The 24,494-nt window shown below is 38.3% G+C and overlaps 1 protein-coding gene across 1 annotated transcript in view; it reads right to left on the reverse strand.

Moving 5' to 3' along the window:
• The window catches only part of LOC117382974 (adhesion G protein-coupled receptor A3), a 368,539-nt gene that overhangs the window by 73,741 nt on the left and 270,304 nt on the right, over nucleotides 1–24,494 (reverse strand). Inside the window, exon 15 of the mRNA XM_055227043.1 lies at nucleotides 1,434–1,561. Within this exon, the coding sequence (XP_055083018.1) occupies nucleotides 1,434–1,561 (128 nt within the window). The remainder of the gene's footprint in view (nucleotides 1–1,433; nucleotides 1,562–24,494) is intronic.

Here is a 24,494-nt window from a genome sequence, read left to right on the forward strand (position 1 = left end):
TGGAAATTCCAGGGCTGAAATTATCCAAATGATTATGTTTGTGATGAGGAAGCAACATTATAACATAGATCAGACAATAGCGTAATATGAGCCCTTTAAACTTGAAGTAAAAACACAAGCAAATAAAATGAAATATGAAAAGAGTTGAACAGAACAGCAAACGCATAATCTTGATGGAGAACGTGCATTGTCCTCCTGACTGTTTTTAAGGCCGCTCTGAGCCTAGGGCCGCCCTCAGGTAATGCTATTGACACAGACTGAGACACGAGGGCAGGGGAAAGTATAGCACTTACAAACACTGAGTACTGTTTGATAACTCAAAAATGCTGTTGGATTTTTGTGTCAGAATTTTGGCCTTTTAACCATGCGGGCCAGGTTAGTACTGTGATAGACCACTGAGAATACCACGTGTTGTAGTAGGGCAGCAGTGGCTCTAGTGGAAACTGTTGTTGTGTCCTTAGGCCAAATACTCACACACATTGCTCCGGTATCATGGATGAGGTGGTCAGAGGGGTGCAAATTGACAGCTTTGCTCCTGTCGATCTACCCCAAGGCAGCTGGCTACAGAAGTACGTTGCTGGATATATTAGAGAATTATAGAGCAGTATGCAGAATTAACCAATCGTATAGTATTTCATGTGACAATGCTGTTTCCTCTTTAAAGAAGGCTTATTGTGCTTGTGTTTGCTTATAATCTATGACACCCAAGGATCATTATGTCTAAAACAACTTAATAAAAAAATAAAAACAAGTTTACATTGCCCAATGGGAGCTGGTGTCGCCGTAAACGTCATCAAATTAAAGAGAAAAAGTAGCGGCCTGCCCCGCCAATGGACAGCTGCAGATCACACTAGGGAGTAGCTAGAGTTTTTTTTTTTTTTCATTTGTACCAAAATGACTACGCAACCCTGTTGAATATATATATATATATATATATATATATATATATATATATATATATATATATATATATATATATATATATATATATATATATATATATATATAGAGAGAGAGAGAGAGAGAGAGAGAGAGAGAGAGAGAGAGAGAGAGAGAGAGAGAGAGAGAGAGAGAGAGAGAGAGAGAGAGAGAGAGAGAGAGAGAGAGAGAGAGAGAGAGAGAGAGAGAGAGAGAGAGAGAGAGAGAGAGAGAGAGAGAGAGAGAGAGAGAGAGAGAGAGAAGTGGGCAAATGCCAGTAGAGGTAAAATAGTAGGCAATATGGCGTCTTGATAATAAGTGGTTAAAAATTGCACGAATAACTCCAAAACCAACTTTGAGGGGGTAAATGAGAAGGGGAGTGTTATGAAGAACCAACAGTGAGAATACAAGTGTGCTAATATCTACACTCTTTAGGCATTAGTAAAGTACCAAAGACAAGCCTACAAGAGTTCATTGAGATGCACTTTAATCTTTGTAGTGGTGATGGGTCTTACCTGTGGTGCACTATGTAGGTGATGATGGAGGCGAAGAGGCAGAGAAGCATGACCGCAGTGCAGGCATACACGACCGGGTGAAGGAACTCCCCGGGGTACTGCGGGAATGACAGCACCTTCTTCAGATCCTGGGTACAGAGAGATAGAGAGGAGGGGGGAAGGAAGGAGAGGGGGAGAGAAAGAGAAATAGATCAGAGAAATGCCATCTGGACACAGGTTTAACCTGCGGCTCGACATAAAGAGAGGACATAAAGGACCATGCTCCGCTCGCTATAGGTTACAGTTTATGGGTGAGGCCACTATGCTGGACAAGAGATGTATTTACCCAGCCCCTCTGGGGAACGACTATGTCTTCAAACTGTAGCAGAGATGAATATCAATGAAATTATTGTCTATATGTTTTGCATTTAAAATATTTCATGTATTAGGGCAAAACAGTCTTTGGCTGAGGATTGGTTGTGGCAGACAACTCAAAACTTGATTAGTACCAGATATTTTGATTGTTAAAATCACATGTAAATAGCTAAATTTGATGGGAGTAATCTCATTTCTTTCTGATTATGGTCCCTGACTTTATTTACCACATATTTTTGTGTTTGCATTTCATTTAAATGATCTTAAAGGTCTTGATATCAGTCGAGAATCAGATGTGCATTTGAACAAACCCACTGTCTGCTTCATGCTCCTATTCACTCGTGTTGTCTCAGTTGTATTTTTGCTGAAATACATTATTGAAATTGCTTGGATGAATAAAACAAATGAAATGAAAAACTCTTCAAATAGGTTTTCTTCTTTGCTTACAGGTTTAATTATCATTTGTTTGTTTGGCACAGATACAGTTGTAGCTTCATTCACACAGACACACATAGGTGACTCCAGATACAACGCACATCGTCTTACACAAGAACACAACAGTACAACATTTATGTATTTTTATGTATACATATATGTACGTATATGTGTGTGTGTATTGGGGCAAAATAGTCTGAGGCTGAGGATGTGGGAATGACAGCACACACACACACACACCTTTAAATGCAACTCAAATAATGCCTCTTTTTCTCAAGTAACTTAAAAAAATCATGATTTCTACTTGTGTTGTATTCACTGACATATTCATGGGTTTCAACTTCGTGTTTATAGGTGAATTTTGCCCATTCAAAAGATATATTTAGTTTCAAATTATTCATTGCTATGGCGACGCTACAAGATTTTCATCACTAAGAACCCCATGGATTCCTGTTTGCGCTGATTCAGCCATGGCGTGATCCTTATTTACTATCATAAATACTATATTTGTCTTATGAATGCTCATGATCCTACTTTAACTGAGGTTTGGTACCAGCCTTTTGGTACTATTGAAATTATATAGTCTAGGAAAATCACTTTCCATTGCATATTTGCTCATTTCACCCTTCAAACATATTATGGACATAGAGGTTAAGCTTAGTGAAAGTCTTGATTAACACTTATCAAATACTAGGCAACATTTTGAAGTAAACAGTAGCTTAATAATAGCTCAAAACTCTTTTCAACCAACTGATGTCATGGTGTCAAGTTTTTAAAAGTGCATAATCGTCCACCACCTGCTTGTCTCCAATGATGTTGTTGCTTTGACTGGAACGTTCCACAATTTTTGCATTAAACTCCTCTATCTCCAGAGAATCAGGTAATGCCACCAAGCCAAGTTACATGTCAGATCTGTGTAGCAGCGACTCTTTTTTTGTACAGTTAAAACACATGCAATTGAATAAATACAAGCTAGATAACTTTAATCCCATACTACGGAACATCCCAGGCAAAGCAACAACAGGGAAACTAAGAAAAGTTACATAGTGCAGCTTTAAAATCCACTTCACTATAAAGCAAGTTTTTCTAATCTCATCTTAAAAAAGTAACATACAAATGCAGAGGATGTCTCGAGTATTTTAACTAGCCTGAAAAAGCATTCTATAGGAGGCCTGTAAGCTGCGCAGTGGTACAGACCCAGCATGAGGCACAAATACAAACTGAAAAGTCTGGTCCCAAATCAGCAGAAATAGTCCTCTGCTTTGACGCATTTGCACATTTACATTTGAGGCGTTTAGCTGACACGCCGAGCCGACAGGATGAGCTCAACAATAGCTTAAGCCTCCTTCACTGCCAACAGAAAGGGACAATCAAAACAAAAATGGAGAGAAGCTGAGTGAGACGCAGGAATGAAAGAAAGTTAAGACGCTTTCTGTGGCTTAAAGGACACACTGTTCACTAAGGCTCATTAAGCTCCTATCAAAATCACAATGTGGGGTTGGTGTTTTGTGACAGGTTAAATTTCAAAATACAGGGTTTGACTATGTACTTTATTAACTCAAATATTCAAGAAAAAAATCAACTGCAGTTCAAGGTGTTAATGGGTTAAGTACTAGCATGAATTTTATTGTATATTTTGTGATGGAGAAGATACTAAGGAAACTACAGCTTTGTTAGTGAATGGTAAATGGACACATTTTCATATAGCACTTTTCCATCTTCAAGACTCAAAGCACTTTAGATGAAGGAACCACTCACCCAGTCACACACACATTCAGCAATGTATGGAGACACTGGGGGCGAGATGGGTTATGTGTCTTGCCCAAGGACACAACCTGCAGGTCAGTGGATCTGACCTCTCTACCAATGATGTTGATGTCAAGAACAAAGTTTTAACTGCCAATCTATGGATCAATGAACTTTCACCTTCTAGTTCAAATGCCTTTCACTCTAAACAGTGTATTGTAAATAATGCTATTTGCAGGGGGAAATTTTGGGCATTTTGATGGAAAAGAATCACAACAAAACAAGAAAGCAACTGCCAGGGACAATTTTATCTGTTCAAAGATATTGTCAGATAAAAATAAATAAATAAATAAATAAATAAATAACTATCTATCTATCTATCTATCTATCTATCTATCTATCTATCTATCTATCTATCTATATCTATATCTATATCTATATATATATATATATATATATATAAATAAAAACTACCTGCCACTAGCTTTGCCAGTTGGAAAGACTAAATGACTAAATGGGAGGGGATAACAGTTAATTATAAAACATGTTCATCAGTAATGACTCAGAATGAAGTAAGGCTGTTCATCAGACTCCATTTCAATCATGGTAAATGGTAAACTGTCACATTTTTATATAGCGCCACCTACTAAGCACTTTGTTACCATTTGATGTAAAGAAGAGTCATCGTGTGTCCTGCCTTTGTCGAGGACACACTGTTGTTGTGTCCTTGCCAAAGGACATGACAGCAGTGTGTCCACAGTGTCCTTTGGCAACTAAGCACCGTCCCGTAATGAAATGCCAAAGATTTTGTGAGTCTCTTGTCTTTCCCGACTTGAGTTCTTGACTTCATGCTTGTTGTGATGTCATATGTTTGTCATGTTTCTAAATACAGCAGCATCTTATCTCCATGACCCTGCCCTGTCCGACTGCATCAGCATCTACTCCTCTGACCCCCTGAGCAGAGGTGCGATGGAGCCTGTCCACCAGAGGGGGTGCCACCTACACTCCACACTTATAAATGTACTGGTGAAACACTGCGTAATGAAAACAGAAGGGCCAGATCGGGACAGAACAAGAGGAGATGGAGCAGTGCAGGTAAGAGTAACTGCACAGAGGATTCATCTGAACGAGCGTTTAAATACTGCAGTCAAGTGGTCTCCTTTGTAAGAGAATTTAAGGAGACTGGTTTGACAAAAGGAAAGTTAACCTTTACATTTACAATAGTAGTTGTCAAGTGCTATACTTTTCGTCCTTCAGTAAAGTACTTGAGTATCAACTGAACGACTTGAATAATTTCTCGGACCACTACTATATGATTTTGAAGTGATTGTAGTCTTATTGGAGTACTTTTTAAACTCTACCCTCTTCTGACTGTTTTTTTATTCCAGTGTGAAAATAATTATTTAAAACATGAATACATACATAAAATAAACTAGAAAGTGAATTTACACATTTGCTTGGAGCTCTCTTAATCTGTGAAAGTATTGTTGTCAGTAGCTCAGAGTGTGGTTGGTTGAGTGTTCAGATCCCACAGCTGTCGTTGTGTCCTTGGGCAAGACACTTAACTCAGCTCACCCCCAGTGTCTGCATAGACTGTTGTGTGTATGTGTGTGCGCCTGCTATGGATTAAAATGTGGGATTTCTATGCTAAAGTAAGCAGTAGCATAGAAAGTTAGCAATTAGCTTACAGAGTACAAGGTTCTGCATTTAGATTTGTTACTGCAAGCCCTGTTTCATCCATTGCTTACAGTGGGAATGAATTACAGCAAACGTAACACATCTGGCTTCATCACAAATTCAAAAAGTTGAGGGGAAAAGATTTATCTGCAATTAGTCGAAACCCATAAAATGCCCCCCCTCCTTTAGAATCAAAGCAGCAAACACTTTTCAAAACATCTCCGGAAGAAAGCAGTCCTTGAAGCGAGAGTCGAACATGCGGTTAAAATGTAAACATGGCCGCTTAATTTGTTGGTTACAGCTTTACAGCAAATTATGGAGTTTATTTGCGCGCCCGGAGAGATGTCACAGAAGGACAATGTAAACCGAGGCTAATTACAACTCAGTGAATCAATGCGGCCAACTCCAAGTAAAGTACATGTCCCCAAGCTTTCTGCACCAAATCCTGCTCAAGAGAAGCTTTTAAGTCACTAATCTGCTTCATACATGCAAATAAATAAGACTTCATACTGCATCAGATCTGGCAACATAACCCCAATAAATATCAACAAATAAAAGGTCAAGTGAAGAGGGGATAAGCTAGCACACTGCAAAAAGTTCAAGTTCTCATGTTTACATTTGGACAGTGAATTTTTATAGTAGTCGGTTCCATCTTTCCTTCTGGCCACCATTAATCACTCAAAAAACACATCCATAGACTGGCAAGGTGGGTGAAGTGTCTTGCCCAAGGACTAGGGTTGTATAATTAATCAAAATTGAATTGAAAATGCATTTTGAATGGACACAATTAGTAAACCGCAAAGGCTGCACTTTTACAACAAAATATCCTGTCTTATTCTGCATAAAAAACTGCTAACCCTGTAGTTTCGGTCAGCACAAACACAAATGTGATTCATGAGTTTGTCAGTTCATATTTCAGGCTTTTTGTCAAATCATCTGGACCTGTTTAAAATGTGAACTTTGGTGTATGAATGTGAGTGTCAATTGGTGAGTGGATATCGTATGCCTTGAGTACCTGGAGGCTAGATAAACCCAATATAAAAAATGTACTGGTCAAAGTTTGGACATTGAACTGCTGACTGCTATTGATGACAAGAGCAAATATCTTTAAACAAGCCAAATAATTAGGTATTCAAACAAAACAAACTCCCTTCATTCTGTATAGGACTTGATTTGTTGAAAGTGGAAACTGTCTCAAATCACATAGTCCTGACCTAAGGGGTGCCCCAGGGGTCAATCCTGGGACCCCTTTTGTTTAATCTGTACATGCTGCCGTTAAGCCATTTAATATACTGCAATAATGTGTTCTACCACAACTATGCAGATGACACACTGTCTCACTGGCAGCAGGTGAATATGGACCAGTAGATTCACACTGCCACTGCAAATCAAAGGTACACTGTATAAACCAGACCTGGAGACTTATCCATGGCTCTAGTACGCATGATTTTTATGTGTGTCTTGTTCTGTAAAGCACTTTGAATTACTTTGTGTATGAATTGTGTTATACAAATAAACTTGCATTGCCCAATATTAAGAAAGGGACAACACAGAGTGAGACTGAGAAAAATTGACACACTTTAATAGATTGCTTTTGAAAATCTGTGGATACTGCAGAGAAGTAGTTATAACCAAAACAATTATAATTTTGAATAGAATGATGAAGGCAAAGTATCATGTTGCCTCTACAATTCATTTTGAAGCTGGGGCTGCCATACAAGCTCAGTAAATCCCCATTTAATTACTTATGATTGAACAGCTTAGTGTACCAAATGTAATACAACATGATTTTACAGTTAACCATTATGTCAATGTTTTCCAGTCTGTAAATAGCCATGTTCATTATACGTCCCCTGGTATCACTTTAACACCAAATACACTGTTTAAATATGCTTTTGATACTGTTTTCAATTTACCAGTTCATGCACAATATTCCTCCAGTTTAATAGGAATCCAATACAAATCTGATGTGGTAATGTTATTGTTAGCAGCTGTAGTTTATTTCTATTCCCTGCTGCCAAAATGAATGATGTCCTTGGGAACACTGACTCAAGCAGACAGTTTCAGATGAGAAGAGCAGTGCAATAGCAGTATTACAAACATATGGCAAAAATAACATAGATGAAGTGACAGGAATGCAACAGATTTTTGACAGCTATTGAAAACTGCATATGTAGTGTGAAAAAAAGAAACTCAGTCTGGTAAACACAAGTGGCTGAGGTTGAAAGGACAAATGTTTCTCTCTTTAATACTCATTTATCAACACTTTCAAATATTGTATTGGATTTATATAGCACTTTTTTGGACACTCAGACGCTTTACAGTGCATTGTTCATTCACTCCACATTCAGTGATGGTAAGCTACTACTGCCACCACAGCTGCCCTGAGGCAGACTGACAGAAGCAAGGCTGCCAATTTGCACCATCTGCTCCTCCAACCACCAGAAAAATTAAAATAACATTACAGTATTTTGTATTTATATTTATTATATATACACATACTTATTTTAAAGGTCCAATTAGTTATGCACTTTCAAAGTCAATGGACCTGTTTCTATCATTAAGCAGCTTTAGATCAATATTATGGTTTACAATGATCACATGGAGTCTAAAAATGCTATAATTAAATAATAAATAACTCCAAAAAGCGTAATATGCCTTCTTATTCATTTAAAATGCTCTTCATATAAAATGTAACACAAAAAAACAATCATTCATGCCCTTCCACCCAACCACCGTACCCCCACAACTGCCCGGCCCCACATCATACAACTCACAGACACATACACACACACACAAACACACACACATACGCCCATGCATACACACTCTCACACACATGGAACCATTTTGTCACAGTGTACAAATAAAACCCCAATAACCCAACCAAATGGTCAGGTACTTAACTATGATGAATGTAAGCCAGTACACAATAGGGTCATAACCGCCCATAATCATGTTAGTCAGTAAACCAAGGTGGGGCAGTTTCTCTCTAAAAACCCTTTGGGGCTGGACTTAGTTAACTCAGAGTAAGATAAACCCAGAGCATCAAGCCAGTACCATCAAACTGAAAAATGCTTCTGCATGGGAGAATAAACATCTATAAAAACAGTATACAGATGACCCCTGTTGAAATCTTCTCTACCTGATTAGTATTGCTGCTAAGAAAAACTCAGGAAAACAGATTGGCCTAATTGACCTTAGTCACATAGGGACAATAGATTAGGTAAAGTTAAGCAACAGAGAATTCAAGCCAATGCTCTCTCAAGTTCTGTTAACTAAGAAACACTTAATGATACTCTTTCAATGTTAGTGATGCTACATAAAATTATGTAGTGACACTATTTTTTACATTTAGGTTACTCTGTCAATTTTGCTTTTGTAAAACCGTTATATTAGTGCCATTACTGCACATTTTAGGCTAAAAAGGAGACACAAACACAACAAAATGTTTGTGGAGTCTGCAACATAAAAGCCCTATATGTTTATCATTCACTTTTAACATACATATTTAGATTAAAGGGCCTATAGTGAGCTATTTTCTGATCTATGTTATAAATACCTGGAGATGTGTTTTTCCTTCATTCACAAACCCTGCATATTTAGAGTTCTTCTCTCACACTGATAACCCTCTGTTCCACCTTGTGATGTCATGTGGTAATTCAGGAAGTGCTCAATTATGTTTTTAAACCAGACACACCTTCACTAGAATCATTTGGATGATTTCAGTCCTGGAATTGCCAATCTGTAAATGACCACTTCACGACATCACAAGGTGGAACACAGCATTTTGAGCTTTGGAGATGTCGACACAATAGTAATGGATCACTCAAATATGTGTGAATGAAACAAAACACAACTCCAAGTTACTGATGATGTAGCAACATTATAACACAAGAATCCATTTTGTGTTATATAGGACTTTTAAAGATAAAGTCATAAAAAGTGTGCCAGCCCATAACAGTCCTCGGTGTGACAGTTTGTAGAGTCCTCACTACCACGCTCCGAGTTTCTTATTATCGGCTGGATGCAGTGCCATTTGGAGTTTACTTGAGTTGCCATAACAAAATCTTTTGTTTTGTACCATGCAATATACTTAAAGAGGGGGTATTATGCAAAATCGATTTATTTTATTGTGCTCCCACACAGCAATTTTTCATAAATACACAAAAACATGATAAAAAAATGTACACAGCAACTTGACAAATCCAATATACAGTAGTTTTCATTAGCGGGATGCATGCTGATTGTGTTGTGATAGTGGTCTGAAGGGAGGTGAGACTCAGAGCGTCAAAAACAACAGTTACATCTATAAAACATGTTAATACGTTGTCTTTGGCCAACATAACATTTTTAAAACAATAAAAGGTAACATGGTAATCTAAATATGTAACGTGTTAGCAGTTAATACCCCACAGAAGTAAAATACCACCTCTTTATGTGTACCAGGTGACGGACATACATTTTGTCCCCACAGATGAGGATCCTGCACAAGGCCCATACAATTTCCACATTGTGCGCTGGTTTGGCTCCTTTCAATATTCAGGACAGGCCCAGCTTCTGACCCAGAGTTCCTATAGAAGTCTGAGGCTGCGAGAGATCTGACCAACCTCCTGCAAGGTCCTGCACCACACTTTGATAAGCCTGCTCTACTGTATGATACTCTGAACTGTACACTAAACTAGTACTAATTCTGACCACTGTACTAAAACCATACTCTAATCTGTAGTACTAACTCTGACACACACCACTGTTTGAGAAGTGATTATAATATAATATAAATGTATGATAAATGATATCATGATATTGTACTAACGCCTGGCTTGTTTGCAGATGGCAGTATGTAAAGTAAAGTAGGCATCATGCATTATGACCTGAAACCAGAGAACATTATGATGATCGAGCAGGTAAAGCAGCCACTCATAGAGTTTGGCTTAGCATGTTCAGTGAGAGGCACCAGGCAGGACGTGGAGAGGTGGACACTTTGGTACAGGTACGTGAATATACAAGGGAAGTACTTTACTCAAGTACAAGCACATATAGTATAGTTTAACATACCGCTGGGGTACAGGTATGTGACTTCACAGGGAAAGTACTTTGGTACAGTCACTATACGACACTGTACACGTATTTGAGGTATATGTAGAGTGTAGTATAGTAACCATACACAAGGGCAGAAGTCCTATAACATAGTACTAATTCATGTCTGTTCTAACTATGATTAATGGGTTTAAAGTCTTTTAAGCTATTGTTCGAAATAATTGATAAATATGGGTGGGTTATATATTTAATTTACTATTTTACATATCCATCTATTATGGAATATTAAAACAAAAGCTCAGTGAAAAATAGGATATGGTAGGTAGGACTTGGTTGCAAATACACTTTACTCGTAACAGACTGTAAAATGTGCTTGTTTGCAGAGCTCCAGAGAGCCTCCTCCGGGTCCCTGTTCATGAGGCCATAGACATGTGGTACGTGGGCTGTATTACTGCTCAGATGTTCCTGGACGCTCCTCTGTTTCTGGCCAAAGATGAGGAGGACATGACGAAGTTGACAGTGGAAACTGTGGGGCACCCTCCCAAGTCCTGCCTGGACCAGGGCCTGCTGACCACACGGTTCTACAGCAGGTCGACAGACAAGTGGACATATAAAGTACGTACAGGTCCTTTTGTTCACACCTATAATGATGTATATATGTGTGTGCGATTGTGACGCTTGTGCCCTTGTTTCTGCTCAGTTCTCTGGATCTTGCTCGCCGCAGGATTACACAGCTGGACCATATTTATGAGGTGAGAACAGATCTCATTTTTAATTAAGTAACGGATTATGTCGTAAACTGCCTCAAAACAATGCTTATTGGTGTTTTTTTTTTGTGTGTGTGATATAAAACCTTAACTAAAGCATTAGCATGATTTAGTTAAGGTTTACACTTGCCCAAGTGTATAGCGTTGTTGTGCTCCTGGGCAAGGCACATCCACCCCCTTCAATCACAGTCATATTACTGATAGATTCTCCTCTCACATAGTTGGGGGCAGTTGATTTCAGACTTGTGATTGTAACATTGCAAAGTTATTTTACAGGTGTAGATGTGACCCTGTGCGTGTTTCAGAGAGATCCCCGAGGCCTGCAGTCCTCTTCTAACCTCAAAGAGAAGTACAACATTGTGGTCTTTGTGCGCCTGCTCAAACTCATGCTGGACCTCAACCCCCGAGCCCAGGATCTGCCCCGAGGAGCCCCCCAGGGCTCACCAGTCCCCAAGGAGGGGAAAAAAGAGAATCAGAGACACCTCTTTGACCTCTGCTTCCAAAAGGAGAAGAAGCAGCCTCTATCACCAGGGCCACCAAGCTCGTCAGTGCTGCCAGGCTTTGCAACGCCAGAAAGCTCTGCAATGCCGCCAAGCTCGACAACGTCACCAGGCTCACCATTGCAGCAAGGGCCATCAGGCTCCCCAGGGCCACCAGGATCTCCAAGCTCCCCAGGGACAACAGTCCCACCAAGCTCCCACCAGGGTCTCCAGGTTCCCAATGAGGTGACAAAGAGACCCAGAGACACCTCTTTGAGCTTTGCTTTTGAAAGGAGAAGAAGCCCCAGCTCCTGTCAGGCTCACCAATGCCGCCAGGGCTGTCAGGCTTCCCAGGGCCACCAGGCTCCTTAAGCTCTCCAGGACCACGAGCTTCCACATGATCACCAGGCTCCTCAGGGCCACCAGACTCAGAGACACGTCTGGGAGCACTGCTCCCAACAGGGGAGGAAGCTCCAGTCTCAACAACAGCAACCACCAGGCTCAAAAATGCTGCCAGGCTTGCCTGGTCCATCAGGCTCCCCAAAATTCCCAGAGCCAGGGTGAAGCATCAGATTCATTCTGTTATTAAAGAATATTAAACACTTATTAGCATCCTTTCTTTGTTTCATGACTTTGTTTTCCAGATATTAAGCAGCATCAATCAGTGAATCAGTGAATGTCTTTTGCCATGAGGAACCAGCAGCTCACGTCACACACACTCTCTCTCTCTCACACACACACACACACGTGCACACTAAAATACATAAGGCTCGGTGCAGATAAGTGAGGCTGAGTACAGACGAGTACCAATGGAATAAATCTACTCAAATCAAGACAGTAATTAGTTCATTACCGATTAATGACTTTTTGAAGCTTGGGCTAACATTCCTGCTACAACATGCAGCTTTATAGGGCAGTGTCAGTGTTGGATAAAAGCAGAAGAGAAGGGCATGGCAGAGAAAGCGCATGCCTGGTCAGCACTATCCTGTCCTGGACAAATAAAAGGACAGAAGGACCTTGGACACAGGCAGCAGGCTCCAGGCTGAGGCACCAAAGATAAACTGGGACTGTCCTGAGCCCCAGATGGATGGGCCTAAAGAAAAATGAAGGTGCACACGGCGAGATGCCCCGAACAAATCGCTCATACAGCCCCAAGGAGCAGAGGATGCGATGCTTCTACTGTTACTGCTGTTACTGCCACTGCTCCTGCTCCGGGTTGAGGGGGCAGGAGACATGGTGGCCAGAGGAGAGGGGAAAGTAGTTTGATGAAATTCAGTTTCTTCTTGGGGGTGAAGTGCCCAGTGCGAGGTGACAATATACAAAGCTCGGGACTATGTTGTTACTTTTGTCAAAAGTATCAAAAATCAGATACTAATCAATATTAAAACTACTATAGAAGCTGGATACTCATTTAAGCAAGTATCGATGAAAAAAATCACATCACTGAATATAATTTGACTTTTTCTGAAAAGTTTGATCTTGAGTTTTATCCGAACTAGTGCAAAACCACAAGTCTTCTGAGTCTTCTTTGGTCTAAATCAAGTGAACATCAGAATTTTCAGATAATGTTAGACCAATGGAGATTTTAAGATGCTAAATACACAATTTAATGTTTCTTTAAAGGTATTCTGATACTTTATAGGGATAAATGTGTTCAGCAGTAGAGACTGAGCAGCTTATTTGGTTTATTTACCTTTTGAACATTGAACTGCTCCCAAAACCTTGGCAGATTTCCATGCTAATGGTTGTTTTTTTTGACTTTCCATACTTGGGAGGGAATGGAACTAGCAACCTCACAGTTTAAAGTTGAAAGCTTTAGTCAATACAACACTGCCACAAATCTTGAATACAAATTCTATTCACAAAATACATTCCCACAAACAAGGCGGTTGAAGTGTCTTGCCCGAGCACACAACAATAATATGCAATGCTCCTGGATTGGGTTAGTGATTGCAGATTTCCACAGGCTTATCTACTGCTGTAATTAACTAAGTCTGACATGACAAATTAAAATGCAGTAGGTTCAGTCCAATTCATCAAATTTTACCCAAGATTCAGTCATGTCTAATATGTGATAATCAGCTTGGGTCTTTTAATACACAGGAGTCAATGAAAACATATGGTCTGGAGCAAAGTTAAGACTATGGAGGATATTTAACTTTTGTGGTAAATTGTTTTTGTCCAAGAATTTAATTTTGACTTGACTTTTTTTTATACCACTGTGAATACCATGTGCTACAGTGAAGCACAGTTCTGTTGTTATGTCCTCAGGGAAGACACTTCACACACATTGCCTAGTATGAAAGTGGTGTGTGCATGAGTGTTGGTGGTGATCAGAGGGGCTGATGGCACAGATTGGCAGCCTCTCTTCTGTCAGTCTGTCCCAGGGCAGATAGAAGCTTATCACCACCGAGTGTGGACTGAATGAATAATGCACTGTAAAGACTTTGGGTGTCTTGAAAGGCACTATATAAATCCAATGTTTGATTCAATAATTGCATTTATTTAATAATGAATGAAGTAAGTAATTGGTTGGATTACCTGATATGGGATAAACAATAACAGAAAACAAAAAGTGCTACAAGGGATGCAGGAAATGAGGTCATCTCACTGATTCAAATTCATATATATCCAAAGAACACCACTAAAGTTCTGTGAAATGCCCCCATTCTGTTTAAGATGTGACACTAAAATGTCTCCTCTGGCTGTGCATTCTGAGCTTGAGGGACCCAAAATAGTCAGTCAAGACTTTGTCTGAAGTGACCTGTACTCATGTTTCGATATCTGTCTTTATGCCAATACTTTGTGTCCACAATAAATTAATACCCTGTCTGTGATTATTCAAGTTGCATTCAGTTCTATTTTAATTGAATAATCCTGTATCTTGAGGGCTTTGAAAAACTCTGTCTTCACCAACCCTCTATGCCCACCCACTTGTTTATACTTACTTTTATTTGATACACTCTGACTCTAGTTCATGGAAGATCAAACGTGTTGCAGAGCCTTTTTAACAATAATGTAAATGAAGTCCATTAAATATTGCAGAACTGATTGGCCTCACACCCTCACCCACCCTGTTGCAAGTAGTGGGAAGTCAAAGGACCAGTAATATTATCAAGCCACAATATAGCATTTTAAAATTAACAAAATGCAAATGAATGATTTATGCATGCCATAGTTTAATAAATACTGCAAAAAGCATAACATATCTTATCTTGTCCATTCTCCTGTCTGTGCCGTTTTGCTGCAGTCACATACTATAAGGCCGTATACAGAGTCCAGCATGCCTTAAATACAGACGAGCTGAACTGTGCGAACCTGACTGGTGTTGGCCGCTTCATGTTTAACAGGCCATCGGCGTAGCTCACAGCACGCTCTCCACACCTCTCTCTACCTCTACCTCTAAAGCAGCAGCAGAATGTAAAGCAGGGACAGAGCTAGGGACTATTTCAATACTACAGGGTTTCCTAATGTACTGCTATTTGTGGAATACAGGAAGGACTTTTCTGGTTTAACTTAGAAATCAATTGATTTAAAGTGCAAACTTGGTCCTGAATTAAATGATTTCATAAACATGACATATTTGTATCCCTAGATACAAAGTAAACATATAGCTGATTTATTCTTAATAATAATAATAATAATAATAATAATAATAATAATAATAATAATAATAATAATAATAAAAAAACATTGCCCAAGTTGTTTGTTATAAATTGGTGTTTTGGTTCTGAAGAGAATTATCCAATCAGAAAGCAGAATAAGCCTCACATGAGTCTCTCATTTGGGTTGCCTGTTTCAATTCTGAAATCCAGTTGATTTAGACCTAAAATAACTTTCTCTGATCTGAATCGTCACTACCTAAACCCCAGCACCTCCAGACAATCATGAATCAGTGCTAGTGCAGCCTCTGCAGCTCAGTGAGTGAATTCTGGAGTTTCTGAGCTTTCACATGAGGGATTCCCTGTTCATGTCCTGAGAAAAACTTGTATGTGTGTTTTATCAGCAAATTTAGGCACTGACAACCCAAGTTCATGATCGTATTACCTTTTTAAAAGTCACAGTTTTGACTAGTTCGACATTAGTCCTGGTTTGCCATAGTTTCATAGTCATTTTAATAGCTTTGGGCAGGACACTGTGAAATGATTGACTGTCAAAGTTAAGTCCAAACACTCTTGTCCTGCAGTGTCTTTTTGCTGATCCGCTGTTTATGTTGTTGTTACAAGTTTAATCCACAATCCACTGCCTCTATGCACAATCAGATTAGGAACTCAATTAAAGTTTGTGTAATCTGGGTTTACCGGGACAATGGGCACAATGTTATCGGCACAGCAAAACAAAACTCCACAAAACTTCATTCTCCTGAAATGATAAGCAACAAAATGACAGAACACAACACACTAATTGGGCGTAGAAAATTGGTTACTAGGATACAAATTGTTGCCTAGTTTATCTTTTTGGTAAAACTGGACCGTAGCACTGCTTTACAATAAAAAAGAAAACAATGAAAAACTAACACTTGCATTGTTCAGCAAAGCAAAAAGAAGTCACTGGACTCTTTACCGTTTTATATTGCAATTGTAATTTGTTGAATCTGGTGTAGGCCTGGGAAAATTTCGGAAAAAAAAAAAAATCTGATTGCAAGTGGCTTCCTTGATGTGAAGCACTAACAAACTGATATAAGAACTAGGCCTGTCACGATAAATACTATATGGACTTATCGTTCAGTATATATATTAGATGGAGCAATCATTTTTGGGGGTCAATATGTATCATGGGAACTTTTTATTAGTACTAATTAGTTTTTGTTATTTTTCTTGTTTTATTATTAGATTTGAGCTGTGGAGAGTTGAGTAAATAACTTCTATGACTCATTATATATACAAACTAACTACTAAAGTGTTTCAATTTGCTGTTTATTTATTGCAGTTTGTGTTTTAACCATATTACACATTTAGAATACTTTTTTGAGGGTAATTCTACTTGAGGCTTATTGTGTCAATGGCATAAACTTGCTTCAATATTATCATTTATCATCTATATTTTCTTCAGCAATATATCATGCTTCAACAAGAATTACATTTCAGAACATGTTTGTGCCGATTACTACAGGGTTAGTAGTTTTTTATGCAGAATATTTTGTTGTTTGTGAAGGTAATTGTGGAACTTCACAGCCTTTGCGATTTGGTAATTGTGTCTGATTTCAATTACAGCCCTAATCTGGAGCCTTTTGTCGATTTGGAATTATTAGATTATCGATGTTAATTATTCTAGTTCTTGTCATATTGTAATCTGTTTCATAAAGTACAATTATATATATATATATATATATATATATATATATATATATATATATATATATATATATATATATATATATATATATATATATATATATATAAATAAATAAAATATATACTCAACATTGGTAAATTTCCACATTAAACACATTTATTTGGAGTTTATCGTGTCTATTGAAGACTTGAGTTAAACAATTTGGAGAATGGCATTGAAGTTTTATTTCAAATACTTGCTTGAAAATGGTAGAATTTCTATCATATGATCCACACAACTGCTCCACTTTCCCTGTTGTAATCACACTCCACATGGATGAACAAGCAAACTCAGAGGAGAGATGGGAGAGGAGGGAGTGATGAGGGAGATGGAGAGAGAATGAGACAGAGTGAGAAAAAGACAGGGAGGGAGAGAGAGAAAGAAACTCAGAGGAGAGATGGAAAAGAAAGAAGTGATGAGGCTGAGAGAAAGAGAGAAAGAGAGAGGACGAAGAATGAAAATGAAAATCCTCTAGTGAACAGCCCTGAGGTCCCTGCTCCACATGCAGCACTGTGTTTTATCATACATGAGCGACCAAGGAGAGAGAGAGAAAGAGAGAGAGAGAGAAGACACAGAGAGAAAGCCAAAACAAGCTTTAAATAAATAAATGCATGTGGTTCCTTCTACACAAACATTCGACACATCTGTCACTAGACGCTGTGGTAAGAGCTCTGAACCAACAATAATTTCAGCTGTATCCAAAAATATGATTTTCACAATATGATGCTGTATATTATATAGAAAGAAAATGTGTATTTGTATGAACAATCATTTATAAATATATATCCTGCTACTATGCCACTGTATACAGTTACTACAAGACTATCTGACTCCATGGAAACAGAACATTAAAACCATATTTTGCAACATTCTCCATGGATATAGATACATTTTATGCCATACTGTGAAAGACTTGAGCAACAACATTTTCAACAACAAAGCGTTGTATCATTCAATATATGAAAGCTGAAACAATATATTTTTAGGGTCAATATTTATCGTGTGAACATTTTCTTTGCACCACTGGGACATTTTTGGTTATTTTTACTAATGTAATAGTAATAAGTTGAATTAATAACTTCCATGACTCATTACAGATGCAAACTTAGTACTAAAGTGTTTCATTCTGCTGTTTATTTATTGTAGCTCATGATTTTTAACAGTATTGTAGATACAGAATGTTTTTTGTGATTTAAATCTGCTCTTGGGTTTTTGCATCCGTGTCATAAATTAGTTTCAAATTATCGTTTATTCTCTATCTTTACTTTAGCAATATATCAAACTTCAAAATTTGTTATTGTGACAGGCCTATGTGATGTATTTTAGTCTACTTTTTGGGCGAAAAAGTTACATACTGTGACTTTAGGCCATTAGTTGGATGACATAATCATTTCTTTAGACCACTGGATGGAATAATAACTATGAAATTGCTCTGTTAGCCAGTTTATTAACAAACAGAAGATTTTGAGAAGCCAACCATGTCCAGTTTTGATTCAATTCATCAGCTTTCATTAAATGAGATAATTAAGAAGTACAATTATCACAGCTGTAGTCACTGGCCCTGGCTGTCATTTTGATTGCCTTTTTGAATCTGCATCTGAGGCTTAACCAGACCCACTGTGACACACCATCTCATCATATTACATACAGAGCACACACAGGGACATAACAGAAGGAAGCAAAGTCATTCTATATGATTATTTTACTAAACAACTACTTTCTAGGCTTTTTCTAGGGCTTATAAAGCGTTTGAATGTCCGATAATCAGGAAATGTGCAATAGTGTGCCACTCTTGGTCTCTGAAAGTTGCGAAATGTGCTTATAAACTCATCGTGGTGAATAATTACTATGCTCTGAGTGCCTAAGGTAAGTGAGGAATAACTCTGGACCACTGCAAACTGTTTAAAATGAATTAGTTCTGTATTATTCTCTATTTAATCTTTGGATGATTTTATTGTGTTACTCAATGACACAAAGTTACCTGCTTACACTGAAATAAATAACTTGAATAACTTATACCCACTAAAAAGTAAAAGTCACATTTTTGTTCAAATTTGAATCATTAAATATCCCCTGCAGCTATAATACAATAATAATATATGTAGGCTGCACTGAATAACAATTTGAGAGGAGAGTGGTTTTCTGGCATTAAAAATGTATTACAAGTCAGCTCATCCACCTCCCTAAGCGACTTCTGCACAATATGTAAATTCTCTTCATTTTGTCGACAAGACCAGTGGACACAGAGGCTTTGTGCTACATTTCAGGCCAATAATGAGACTGTCCATTTATCAGGACATTATATATTCTATACTTTATATTGGAGAAGACTGTATGTTTTCTAAGGCTATAGGTCACATGGTATTTAATCTCCTCTGTATTTGAAGTTGAAAATGGTCTGTTGAAATGAGAAGTGTACTGTTGATATTGAGATTAAAAGATAGTAGGGATAGAGTGAAGGGAAAAAAAAAACTTGAGATTTTACATTCCAAGTGACACTGAAATGAACCTAAATAGCTCTTGTTCAACAGGTTATATCAAGATAGGGGTAGCATTTAAAACGGCCGCAGTTTATTTGTATAGCACAAAGTAATTCAAAATGCTTTACAAAATAAGAAAGACATTAAAATGACAATACAAAATAATCAAAACATAAATAGAGATATTCATAGAAGAAAAGAGTGCAGATCTCTCAGTCATGTCCACAGCTAAACAAAACCATTTTCAGCCTGGATTTAAACATTGTCAAAGTAGAGGCCTGTCTCACATCTTCAGGAAGATTGTTCCAGGCTTTAGCTGCATAAAACTCAAGCCGATTCCCCATGTTTAGTCCTGACTCTGGGCACCAGCAGGAGGCCGGCCCCTGAGGTCCTCAGAGTGTGAGATGGTTCATATGGCACTAACATGTCAGAGATGGAGACTTTGGTGCTGGTCCATGGAGAGACTTGTACACAAGCAGAGCTGCTTTAAAGTCTGTTCTCTGAGCCATTGGAACTGCAGCAGGCCAGTGAACAGGCAGTTATAGTAGTCTTACTTGAGACAACTGCATGAAGTCTGTCCAACGCTGGTAAAAAAGATGCAGATGTTATTGATTTGATGTGGCTGTTAAAGTTCAAGTCTGAGTCCATTATTACCCTTAAATTTCATGCTTGATTTGAAGGTTTTAACCAGCTTCAATGCAAGATCAAGCCAGAAACCAACTTGTCTTTATGAGGATGTTATTGCTTGGTCAGTATGGCACTGAACCTATCCAACACCATGGAGACAAACAGGTCAGATCTGTGGAGAGATGACCCCACTCAATGCATATATTCAAGGTATTCTGAAACAATAAAATTAAAATGTGCAAAACCAATCGATTTAATATCATAATAAGGAATATTCCAGGCAGAGCAATAATATCTTCATGGAGACAAGCTGGTGGTACACCCTCTATCTGAAAAGTAACATAGTACTAGTAGTTTTGGTAAGGATTTAGCCAGAGAAGAAAAAACAGATCTAAGGGTGTGTTCACATTTGCACTGTTTTGATCCTGGTCTAATCCTGATTTAGTCTTGATTTAGTTCCATATTTAGTCCCAGTTTAGTCCAGGAGGCTAGATCATGGCTAATACTGAGCTACACCAGTTTTAAGCAGAACTCAACTAGATGCAAACCATGAAGGAACCACAAAAGAACCAGAACTAAGCTATGAGTAAATACTGACTGAACCAGGGCAAAAACCCACACAACAAGGTCTACAGCACCTAGATAAATCCAGACTAAACCAGTTCTAAACCAGGACTAAACTGCATCTTATCAAGTCCATGATTTTCACTTCTTCACCTCACCTATAGAGCATCCGGGGTTTTGTGAGGTTAACTGGGTAATTTGCTCATTTTGCCTTGACTTTATTGACTAGATCTGTCTCAGTGCAAAACCCCATTACACTGTGTTACAACAGAGCAATGTTCCCTTTCAACAAATGATCTCTGGTGCTATAAAAGCATTAGGATTGAGCGTCCATGCTTTTCTATTAGACAACAAACAGCATTCAGAAGTCATTGTACTGCCTGAAATGTGGTACCAGTTTGCCAGGAATAAATTATAGTAGCATGTTATGTCATTATGCAGGCAATTTAGGATACAAGAGATTACGAGGAGGAAATTCTATTTAAAATCTTATCAACAAGAAATTATGACAGTGTTTTACATCTTAAACATTGATAGTATCACATTTCCAATAATTTAAATTTAAAGGAGGGCAGTGTAGCTTTTCTAATGGACTCCATGTTGCCTCCATGTACGCCATAATGTTCCACAGTATGGCATTCAAGCAGACCTATTATGCAAAATCGACTTTTCAGAGCTTTTAACCATGTTATAGTTGTTTCCCTTTCTCATTTACCCTCTCAAAGTTGTTTTTGGGGTGATTTGTGCATGTTTGAACAATCTTTAAATGCATATTGCCGATCAATCCCTGTTTTCACCGCCACTGGTACACGCCCACTACTTTGTACTTACTTCATTCTTCAATTTTATTTTCTTAATTGATGATACACATAGGATTTGGCAATGTTCTGTAGTCATTTTGGTACAAATCTGAAAGAAAATCTGCTACTTGCTATCCGTTGGAAGGGCTGACAGCTACACAGCACTTTGTTATGATGACGTTTCGGCTCACATTAGGCCGAAACTGCAGTTTTCTAATGACATCAGCAGACTTATTTCTTTTATTAAGTTGTTTTAGATGAATATTGTGATTTTAAATGTGCAAATTATAACACAATGATCCACGGGTGTCATAGATTATAACTATAGAGCAAACACAAGCACAATAGGTGTACTTTAAACATATCACTCTATGGAGACAACCAGGTTGCACCACCACGCTAAGGTACAGGTCTGATCTATGGAAAGGTGACCCCGCTCCTAGTAACAATGTATGCTTTTTTTTTTTTTTTAGCAAAGTAATAACATCTTCAAGGAGACAAGCAGGTAGCAGACTCTACACCACAAAAGTTACATAGAACACCTTTAACACCTCAAAGCTAACACTAAAGGGCTGCAGTTTTTCATAATATTTCAATGAAACAGCTCACTAGTTCCGTCGCACGCACAGGTTGTCACGGTTTCTGTTACTAAATGGTCCAACATGAAGTGAGTTTCCAGGAGAGCAGCCCCGGGGCTCCATTTAAAAACAAAGCAGCGATAATACAGTAGTGGAGTTATTAAATATTGTATTGCCTTTATGTGCCCCATTCTATCTCAGTAACAGGGAGTGCAATTTGTCTGTGCGCACGCTGAAATGAGCAGCAGATGTCTTAGATTTTAGGTTATACATCAAATTCTTTCCTAAGCATCTTCCACATTACCACAGTAGGGAAATGTGCAGGATACTTAGCAAAGAAAAACAACATTAGCTTGGATGGCAGGGAGGAGGTTTTTCACATGTGCATTTGACATTCATCCAAATAATATGTATTCTTCAAAAAGGAGGACTGATCTATACGGGCAGTTTACTACTTGAAACTATTTGCCAGGTAAATCCAGAATAATACCTCTGTACTTTTTATACACAGATAATATCAGTCTGTCGTACCTTGTCCAGAACCAAACATGATCGTGCGCTTAGATTTGTTTATTTCAGTGATACATGTGAAACGAAGGATCTCACTGGTCACTTGGATCAGTGCTTCACTCCCTGATTCTGCAGAAACCTCTGATATTTTTCCTATCTTTTTTCCTCGTAAGCAGCCATATATGGTTTTAAGTGGGCACACCATGTGTGTCCCCGATTAGCGAATCCATCTGTTAATCACGCCCATGTGAACCTAATGAGATTCACCCGTGACCAGACGCACATCTTAAATATAAAATAAAAATAAATTGTAAATCAAGTTACTGTTATTGTCAAAGGGGCATGCATCTTTCAATCTCAATGAAACACTGCTGGGGAACTGTAGAAGTCATCAAGAGTTCACACTTTCAAATTTGTCAACACAAAACCAGAACTAGAACAGGACCAAACCCAGTCTGGATCAGGACTAAAATGGGCCTGAAATAAGTGATGCAGACCTTAACTACATAGTATTTGCCCTAAAATAGCCATATTCATTAACTATTACGTATGCATTATGTCAAACAATATACACATCTATTTATCTATATTTACCTAAGAAGATAAACCTTTATTGTCCCACTATGAGGAAATTACAGTTTAGCAATGCAAAGGTCAAAAGCAGCAGGAGAATAGGAGCATGCAATCAAAATCAAGATCGAGATACATTATACTATAAAGATTTACAATCCAGACAGAGCAGTGCCTACAGTTTGTATTACTCCCAGGGAATGTTGATGGTATTAGCTGGAAAGTATCAATAGACGTGAACGAACACAACGCTGTGTCAGCATCTATCCATCTAATGCCACTATAGACCACATACACCACACTATTCCATAAAACTTTCCACACATTTGTAGCATCTAGTACATTGGGATCAGGCTTTAACTGCTCCCTGGACGAGTTAAAGAGTTTTCACCTGCATTTTACTGGACTGCAGCATCACAACAGTCTGTACTCAAAGGCTGTTAGATAACTGTGCTCCTCCAGTCTGCCGGCGTAAATCAATAAAAACAAAGGTGCAGGAAGATTGCTTTAAAACTCAAGTCGGGGCTGAGGCAACAGGCAGTGCAAGGCATTTTAAAGTGAAAATCCAAAATGGTGCTGAGGACGTCATGATGTGCAGGGAGATAGTTGTGTTGTTTAGAACGATGAGTCATCTCTACGGAGTGAGGTGAATGCAGGGTGAATACAGGGTGAATACATCAGTGTAGAGCAGGGCGATATGGCGCTCTCTATTGATTTTATGAACATAAACAAGACAGACTTTTTAACACAACATCGCGTGCTGGACTTCGCAATTATGGAAAAACAATTAATTGCAATTGTGATTTGATTTGCGATTTATGTTTTGTGGTAGCATTGTGTTCAAAGTTCACATTTTAATCACATCCAAAAGACTGAAATATGAACGGACAAATCAAATTTCAGAACATGCTTTTATTGACTGGATTGGCTGTAATTTTCTTGATAAAAAAAAAAAAAAGCAAGCTAGACAATTAGCAATTAAAACATGATTTAAATTGTACTAAATGGCCAACCCTACACTGCGGTCAAGTAAAAGTATCACATGAAAAAAAATCTACTTAGACAGTGCTCCTTTACAAGTATTTCATCTAATAAAGCTA

This window comes from Periophthalmus magnuspinnatus, chromosome 15, assembly GCF_009829125.3.
Source record: "Periophthalmus magnuspinnatus isolate fPerMag1 chromosome 15, fPerMag1.2.pri, whole genome shotgun sequence".
In the NCBI taxonomy this organism is placed as follows: domain Eukaryota; kingdom Metazoa; phylum Chordata; class Actinopteri; order Gobiiformes; family Gobiidae; genus Periophthalmus; species Periophthalmus magnuspinnatus.